The sequence below is a fragment of the Limulus polyphemus genome, unplaced genomic scaffold, assembly GCF_000517525.1.
Source record: "Limulus polyphemus unplaced genomic scaffold, Limulus_polyphemus-2.1.2 Scaffold241, whole genome shotgun sequence".
NCBI classification, from domain to species: Eukaryota; Metazoa; Arthropoda; class Merostomata; order Xiphosura; family Limulidae; genus Limulus; species Limulus polyphemus.
This window is the reverse complement of record NW_013665851.1, coordinates 685,865-695,603: the sequence shown is the minus strand read 5'-3', so window position 1 is coordinate 695,603 and position 9,739 is coordinate 685,865. Positions and strand designations below refer to the sequence as shown.

The 9,739-nt window shown below is 33.0% G+C and overlaps 1 protein-coding gene across 3 annotated transcripts in view; it reads right to left on the bottom strand.

The window, feature by feature from the left end:
- Positions 1-2,079: 2,079 nt before the first annotated feature.
- The window catches only part of LOC106478691 (bestrophin-2-like), a 30,962-nt gene continuing 23,302 nt past the window's right edge, over positions 2,080-9,739 (bottom strand). For all 3 annotated transcript variants that reach the window (XM_013939251.2, XM_022382341.1, XM_022382340.1), the window contains 3 exons: positions 6,755-6,835; positions 5,177-5,328; positions 2,080-3,856 (listed from right to left, as the gene is read on the bottom strand). In XM_013939251.2, coding sequence (XP_013794705.1) covers positions 2,965-3,856; positions 5,177-5,328; positions 6,755-6,835 — 1,125 coding nt within the window. In that variant the 3' untranslated portion in view covers positions 2,080-2,964. The remainder of the gene's footprint in view (positions 3,857-5,176; positions 5,329-6,754; positions 6,836-9,739) is intronic.

Here is a 9,739-nt window from a genome sequence, read left to right as displayed (position 1 = left end):
CGAATAGTGGGATTGACCGTTACATTATAACGCCCCCATGGCTGAAAGGGCAAGCATGTTTGGTGGGATGGGGTTTTTAACCCGCGACCCTCAGATTGCGAGTCGATCGCCCTAACCATCTGGCCATGCCGGGCCAATAGAATGAGTCTATCAATCCATTCGGTAATACGTTATCTTACTAGAATGGACTAAAATATCAGACGTTTTTGCACATTCAGCTAAGTTTGCCTTCATTACAACTTTACATTTACTTTAATTTGCAATAATTTAGCTTTGAAAAATTGTTTGAAAAATTATTTTATCTATATATCACACTGATTTACACGCAACGCTGAGTGGGATATTGTTTGAAAAAATATTTTATATGTATATCACACTGATTTACACTCAACGCTGAGTGGGATATTGTTTGAAAAAATATTTTATATCTATATCACACTGATATACACGCAACGCTGAGTGGGATATTGTTTGAAAAAATATTTTATATCTATATCACACTGATTTACACGCAACGCTGAGTGGGATATTGTTTGAAAGATTATTTTCTCTATACCTGGTATCAAACATCAAACTTCGAAAACGCTGTTCAGCATGTGTTGACACTCGTTTGAAACCTTTATGTTACAGTATTATTTAGGGTAAATACGTTTTCCATCAATTACAGCTTTAACTAGAATCGAATTATTGTTAATCACGGTACTAAAATCCACACTGCTGAACAATCCTAAAACTTGATGTCCTTGTAAATTATTGTCTCAAGCGGAAGTAATAGTGTCAGCATTAGTCATTTCTGCTGAATTACTGCGATAAACATTCAATCTATATTATCGTTATCGATAATAACTACAATTTACTTGACTAATCTGGTTCACATCATAAAACGTGTTGTTCGTGAAACTGATGATATAAATAGCAACTAGAGTCGTACTTTTTCCCAGCCGGTTTGATGAGATCAGTCCTGATATACTGGACGAAAGGCTTCGTCAGCACTGGATATGGCAGATGTAAAGTGGTTTTTATATAACGTATTTTTCTTTGCTTTTACTCGGGGATTCTTAAAATCATCGTCCATGGTGGAAGTGTTAGTCTGTTTGAAATATCCTGTTCACCTACTTTACGGTTCGTAATAATATTTAACAAACATCTGTAGCAAGTTATCTAAGAAAGTTCATAAACAAAATCAAATCGAGTAACCATATTCAGATACACCATTTCTACTTATAAACAAAATAATGCATTGTTTAATCATTTGGGTACCCTTGCTGTAAACTCAATAACATTTCGCGAAGTTGAGCCAGCTTAGGATACTTAGGTTAGCCTAACTCTATACTCAAGAAGCTGTAGGTTAGTCCTAACTTCTATTTAAAAAGCCTGCGTTATAAAGCTTTTTTTTTTTTTATCTTCATTGAGAATAACATGCCAACTCTGTCAGTCAAAAGCATTAGGCTTAGTTTAAATTTGTCAAAAGGGTGTGAATGGCTTAGTAGTTGGCTACGTATGGAAGGTCCGGAGTTCGAGAGTAATGCTACTGAATACGCTCCGCTAATTCAAAATTAAAGAAGGTTAAGCCTGAATCCTAGGTAGGAGTCTCTGACCTAGTCGTTTAGCCCATGTGCGCATAAGAAATTCCAACCTTCAGACTCGTAAAATATTTTCTTTTGCGTTAGATATTCGAAAACTAAATTTTATATTAGAAAATATGTGAAGTTTTGAAATATCTTTATTTTCTTTTTAAAGAACGGGGTCGAGAGGATTATTTACCTTTCCATGGATCTAGAGTTTATATATTAAATGTGCGACTACAGTGTTTTTTGTTTTTTTTTCATATAAAATTGGATGCAATAATGTTTATAAATTCACTAGTAACAGTCTTTTACCTAAACTTATTGAAATTTCATTAAAAATATTAAATCGAAGAAAAACAGTATGTTCTTCATTTCAGCACCATTAAACAACTCAAACTACAATATAGTCTAAAAATAAAAGGACTTCTAGGTAGCGCCATCTTTCGAACAATGTCAAAACTTCATTTACTGTAGTAAGCAACATAAAAACGTAAATTCAATAAAAGCTTTATTTGTACATATTAGCTATGTGCTGCATAAAACTTACCACAGAATGCTTAACTACCTGCTAAAACGTGCAACAGTTTTATAACTGTATATTACAATACAGCATAAGCAGAAAAAATGCATTACAACTTTCAAAGTGTTTCCAACACACACAAATTAGTTCCAGCTATCACCGTTTTCTTCTTTGGATCATTCTTTAATAATACATTAATGAAAATTATAAAGATATCTATCAGCCTTTGATTAATCATATGAAATAGCTGTTCCATTGCACACTAAATTTCGAGGTTCGATTCCTCGCGGTTGACCAAGATTAGATGGTCCAGTGTTCGGCTTTGCGCTAAAACAAAAACTTGTACTATTTTGTCTTCTGCGAGTCGATGGTAAGTTTACGGACTTGTATCCCTAAAATCCAGGATTCCTTTTCCCGCAGTGAAAATAGCGCAAATAGTCCATTGTATATCTTTGCGCTAAACATACAAACAAGTAATTTCATTTTCAGGCAGATGGCCTGGCCGGATAGATAATGATTATCAGATTACTCGTCTCATGATTTTTCCTTTTTGTTGGAGAGGTGTAAAATGAAATAAATGTTGGTTCATCAATTATTCCCCATCCCCAGTGGCACAGCGGTTGTCTGCGGACTTACAAGGCTAGAAACTGGGTTTCGATACCCATGGTGGACAGTGCACGGATTGCTCATTGTGTGGCTATGTGTTTAACTTCAAACAAACAATCAAAATATCAATTGTGCGCAAGAGTATGATTGATTTTGGAATAATTGTCTTAGTGTGGATGTATGTGATCCATGTAATGGTATTTTTTGGTCTAACAATCAAAGAAATGGTACACAATAGTTAGTTCTATTAATTGCACTTTGGGCTTTTGTTTAGTTTGGGGACGATTTTCCAACTTCTGGTGAACAACCTGATGAATGATCAGTTGTGAACGGAAGGTCTGAATCACGCAACGATGGATGTTCACTTGCACTCGAAGTACATGGCTGGAAGTCTGTGGGTAAGTCATCAAATACATTTTTTGTTGGAGACTGTATTTCCTTTTCAGAAGATTCGGAGCTGGGTAACTGGATTGATTGTTGCTCTTTATTTCCAGAGGAAGTATCGGATGATTCCTTATTCGAGAGCAGCGAATGTGGTTCATAAAAAGATAATTCATCAACAGACGTTGAATTAGGTGTAGGATTTATGTCAATTTTAGTTTCAAGTGTACTTTGGGATGACTTGATGATCGAGTCCTTACTACAAATTTTATCAACAAATTCAGTCTTTTCGTCGCCCTGTTGTGTTTTTAGAGGATCAGAAGCACACGAAACATAAATATTTGGTTCATAAGAGGCATTTTCCATTAAACATAGAGATTCTTCATTATTAACATCCTTTTTTGATGATAGAGAAAGTCTGGAACGAGATTTTTTCTTTTCTTGTTCAATAAATTTGCGACTTCCCGAGATGTCGGACCCTGACTCTGTACGGGAACGTTGCCGAGGTGTTTTCAGTAAAAAGGAGGTAGGGAAGTTCACCTCCCTCTTTGGTGTCTGAGCAACATTTTCAGAGCTGCTTTGACCAATAAGAAAGTTCAATAGTTTGCTTCCTGGAAATTCTGGAAAGCGCATCCCACCTCTTTGAAAGACGCTGTCTTCGCCTCCGGGAGTCAGAGGTTCATTCTCAGGACTGTTTGGAACACTGGTGTACGCGTTTTCACTGTTATCTTCCTCTAGAATAGTTTCCATGGGGACAAATTCTGATTCTTCAGGGTGGACACTGTTCAAAAATAATAAGTAATTATTTCAAAGTTATAAACGATATATATATATTGGTCTGGAACTTACAATTATTTGAAACAGATAATCAGAACACTGACATATGCATATCTAAAATGTTTACGTGTAAAAACTCTTTAAATATGCATTTCTAAGATGTTTACATGTAAAAACTCTTTTTAACTTTGCATATCTAAGATATTTACGTGTAAAAACTGTTTTTAAACATTTTATCTTCTAAGTATAATAATTCACCACTAGAGTTTTCTTATCCAACTGTTTGATATGGCAATATATCAATTCTTTAGTAACACTAATATTATTCAATATAGAGAATTTATGTGATCATCCTAACATGAAACCCATATTTCTATAACTTTAATTACAGGTGTATTTTTATAACTTGGTTGTCTTCTTAACCATATTAATCAAGTATCTTTAAAATGTCACACTTCTTTGCGACCGCTAATGTTGCACAACTCCTATGCTTCGTTGTATTTCTATAATTTGGTTGTTTTCTTAACCATATTAATCAAGTATCTTTAAAATGTCACACTTCTTTGTGACCGCTAATGTTGCACAACTTCTATGCTTTGTTGCATTTCTATAATTTGGTTGTTTTCTTAACCATGTTAATCAAGTATCTTTAAAATGTCACATTTATTTGGCGACCGCTAATGTTGTAAAACTTCTATGGATTATCCGAGTTAACTCATTTTCTACGTAAATAGAAGAATCATTTGATCAAAAAGGGCGTTTCTACAGCTCCAATATTAAAGTTTTCAATTATTCATTGCTCAAAATCTTGATTAAGATCTTTCACTAGCATGAGTTTGACACATTTCTACCAAAATAATATTCTGATGCAATTTTGAAAATAAAATGCAATTTTCATACAGAAATTGGTTTTTAAAAGAGAAAGACAGAAAGGTAACATCCTGAGCTGTTTAATTCCAAATGTTTTTAGCTATATCTTTTTTTTTTTCATTATGTGAAGGATGATTTTAACTCTCGCGGTATTACAGTTATAAAACTGTTGGCCTTAAAATATCAAACAACTGAAATTCAAAGATTTCAATTTTTTTTAAATCTATTAAAGTGATCTTTAGCATTAGAAATAGCTTGAAATATAACCAGTTTCGTCGTTGTTGTTTTTTTAATTTAGCTAAGACTGTCGAGTTAAGATTGTTTACAATAAACCTTAAATGATTACGACTTAACCATTAAACTGTTTACTATTTTCACTTTCTACCAGTCACACGAGTTTCTCTTTTTAGTTTACATAATGCTCTAATTTTAGAAGTCAGTAAATAGGTCTTACTCCAAATTTGCGGTGGATCCAAGGTAAGGCTGTGTTCGTACAGTAATAGAAGATTTCGTGTGAGGTAGCTGAGGTTCCAGTTCGTCCCAGTATTGGTCTTTCACGAGCAGCGGATGTCGCTGAAACATTTCGTCTACGATTAAGGTGGACACCTGGAAGAAATAAAATTTTTCACTAAATATTTGAACGCGTAAATTTAAACAAATGTGTCGACGTTTTTGCCAATTCTAAGCAACCAACAAAATACAAAGAATAGCTCTACAGTTTACACTGGCAGAGGATCAAGAATGAGGAAGAAAATATTCGAAAATACCTTTCTTTTGACAAATAATGAGAGAAAACGCTGAAATACTGTACAAAGAGATTAAATTTCAATTGTTTCTGAACTGAATACAAGGTTATATCAATCAAGAAATTCCTGTGACACATACACAAAAAAATAGCGGAACGAACTAGCATTGTCAAACATCATCATGGATATCACTATTTTTGGCTTTTCCATGTGCATACCTAATATAAAAACCACCAGAAAATTATAGCTGTACTGTTCTGTATAACACTGTGGACATCAACTTTTCCGTGAACTCATGAAAACGATTCCGTATTTTACCCACGGTTACTATATAAATTCATAAAATTTTAAAGGGACAAAAAGGAGTTTATTAGCCCATCAAGGATGTCTCTTCTAGCCCCCAACTATAACCACCCCTAACTACTCCTGTATTCATTCAACCTTTTCTTGAACTCAGTTCAATTTTCTGCCTCCACCAACCTTGAAGTCAGCTCATTCCAAAAGCCAACCACCCTATTTGAAAAGCAATACTGTCTAAACTGCAGACGACTTCTACGCTGCCAAAATTTGAATTTATGACTCCTTATCCTATTGTTTTCACTGCTAGACACAAATAAGTATCTATCATAAGGACTTGGGCAAGCTTAGATTTACATATTGATTATCTAACAGACTGTATTTGTCAGGATATGAATTTGATATCATGGATTACCCATTTATCCTTTATATTAACAACCACGTGTTTTCTAACTCATTGCTAACTCAACTTTGCAGTTCCCAGCACAGAATTTATGGTAAATATCAGTATTACTACGACATCAAAACAACAGTTTTTTATCTCAATATTATTTTAGCATTACAATTAACAAGCTCGAATATTTAACGTTGAAACAAAGTTTCTGAATAAACTGTGGTTAAATGTAATATAAGATTCTTAGTTAATTTACAGGGGTAAAAAGCAGAAAGTTTTTCTCGAGATATCTCATCAGTTTTATGATCATCTATCAAAGGTTTCTTCTTTTCTCAGGCACCACTATATTCAATGGAACCTGCCAGAAATATCTGACAATATAAGACATATATATATAAATATAAAACAATGTGTAAACGTTATTCTTCTTTACCATGATACTTATGTGAAAAGCGCGATATCACATCAATTCTATGATTTTATGGTTGATTGGTTATCTTCCAAAAATGTTTCTGTTTGTTTGTTTTTTATCAGATTCAGGTTTACTTACCACATATTTCTGTCTAGAAATTATGTAAATTTTATGGTTCCTTACCACCAAGTTTCTGTCCAAGCACCAATTCAACTCAAAATCGTCGTCATCATCACCAAAAGGATTAATCAACGATTCTGCCACCTATTAATAATAATAATAATACAAGGAATATTTTGAAAAGACGTTGAATAATTCTTTTAAAATACAGTCATTAACTGTGAATAAAAATTTAAAGACACTAAAGTGTTTGTTTGTTTGTTTTGAATTTCGCGCAAAGTATCACTTGGGCTATCTGCACTAACCGTTCCTAATTTAGCAGTGTAAGACTAGATGGAAGGCAGCTAGTCAACACCACCCACCGCCAACTCGTGGAAGTACACGATTAAAAGCAGTATTAAATGTTTATATAGATTTACCATTCATCATAGAAAGATACATTCTTACAGCGATGAAGACAACGTTTCGTAAGGTAACCTAAGACTTTCCTTAGTATCTGTTTGTTTTTGAAAAGGTTTTATTTTCTTGTACTTTGTTTCGTTGTTCTGAATTATGTTTAGCGAAGTGGAAATTAAAAACGTTATTTAATATTTTTTATATCTTCTTAAGGTAATTCATTCTGAACTCTATGTTACTGCGGGCGATTGCTAGATATAACATTCTATGGTATCATTGACGAGATTTTCACATAGAATACAAAAAAAAACTAATTTATTTCTCGGATGTTGCCCGGGAAACTATTCAAACTATATTTTTGTTGTGATAAAGGACACATTGAGTTAATAATAAAAAGAAAACTGACAATGACATACTCATTGCAACAACTCTGGGCAGCAATAGCTAAATTTGCTTCAGAAATTCAAATCCAGCGATTTGTATGTGATTTTTCTTTTTCTCCGAAGAATTCTGTACGCAAACAAATGAAAGATTATTTGATCACCAAGTAGTCTGTATGGTACTGTATAGCTTTAAAAAATGGATAAAAACTGTAATGAAGTCTTCCTATAGTGACCTTACACGGGTTTCTGGACACGGGAGTGTATAATAACATTTCAACTGTACATTTGCATATCAGATCCAACGAGTCCGTTCACTCATACTAGAGCTCATCAGGTCAGTTAGGCATACAAGTACACAAAATCTCTGAATCAGGTCAGTAAGGCATACAAGTACACAAAATCTCTGAATCAGGTCAGTAAGGCATACAAGTACACAAAATCTCTGACAAAACGCTATTAGAAGCCAGTCGTTCAAAATACATAAAAACCATGACGAAAACCATATGTTGAATGGTGGTACTTTGAGTGATATTAAATCAGAATAACATATGTGGTGATTTTAATCACGATATAGATCCGTAGATGACATATTTGTAGGTAATTCTAAGTGCTAATCACGTCAGCCATTGGTCAGTACTCCTACCAATATCATTTTATAGTGAGAATATTATAAAATATGAAAAAAAAACTAAAAGATAATGACATCACACCAGATATTTGTTGATTACTTAGAGAGAGAAAAAAAGAATTTGTGGTTTATATCCAACTACTTCTCCAAGTTATGGCCACAAAATGTACTTAATGTTTTATGGTTTATATCCAACTAGTTCTCCAAGTTATGGCCACAAAATGTACTTAATATTTTATGGTTTATATCCAACTAGTTCTCCAAGTTATGGCCACAAAATGTACTTAATATTTTATGGTTTATATCCAACTACTTCTCCAAGTTATGGCCACAAAATGTATTTAATGTTTTATGCTTTTTCTTTCATTGATCACAAACGTGCCGTGTAATAAAGCAAGGGGTATTTCATAGGTAAAATCAGTAAAGGGCACTTAGTGATAATAATGACACAGACTGGAACCAATAAGAAGACGCTCAAGAAATAGAAGAAACACTTTTCTTTTTATAAAGTCTGCTCATAAACCCATCAGGTCAGAATTTCAGCTGATCGTCAATATCTAGTTCTTCTATTCTTTTCGTTACTATTCCTTCGATTGTAACACTAGGAGCAGTAATTATACAATGTCTCTTATAATGTTCAACTATTTAGTTTCGAGCGATTCGTTGGAGAGGAGTGAGTAGCTGTGACTGTTTAATTTCAGTTAACTCTAGAGCAGTTTCAAAGTTAGAAATATGTATTGAGTGAATAGCTGTAACTGTTTAAATTAGTTGATTCTAGAGTAGTTTCAAATTAAAATATGTACTGAGTGAATAGCTGTAACTGTTTAAATTAGTTGATTCTAGAGTAGTTTTAAAGCTAAAAATATGTATTGAGTGAGTGGATGTAGCTGTTTAAATTAGTTGATTCTAGAGTAGTTTTAAAGCTAAAAATATGTATTGAGTGAGTAGCTGTGACTGTTTAAATTAGTTGATTCTAGAATAGTTTTAAAGTTAAAAATATGTATTGAGTGAGTGGATGTAGCTGTTTAAATTAGTTGATTCTAGAGTAGTTTTAAAGCTAAAAATATGTATTGAGTGAATAGCTGTAGCTGTTTAAATTAGTTGATTCTAGAGTAGTTTCAAATTAAAAATATGCATTGAGTGAATAGCTGTAGCTGTTTAAATTAGTTGATTCTAGAGTAGTTTCAAAGTTAAAAATATGTATTGAGTGAATAGCTGTAACTGTTTAAATTAGTTGATTCTAGAGTAGTTTCAAAGTTAAAAATATGTATTGAGTGAATAGCTGTAGCTGTTTAAATTAGTTGATTCTAGGGTAGTTTTAAACTTAAAATAAATACTAAGTGAGTCGGTAGCTGTTTAATTTAATTGTGCAGTAGTTTTAAAGTTAAAATAAACTGGTGTCACTTACTGATTGAGAGCGTGCCTTATTTTCTGTTGTAAAAGAAATCTACCGGAGTAGCAAATTTTTTTGTGAGATAAGCAGGTTATAAGAATGATTTTTTTTGTTTCTTGTTTTTCATTTTATGTAATTTTACTTTTTTATAGAGCTCAGTATTAGTAGCCTGTTTATTCTCTCCTTTTAATAGTTTTTGGAACTTAATTATCTTCGATTATATACATACAGTATATAATACTTTGTTC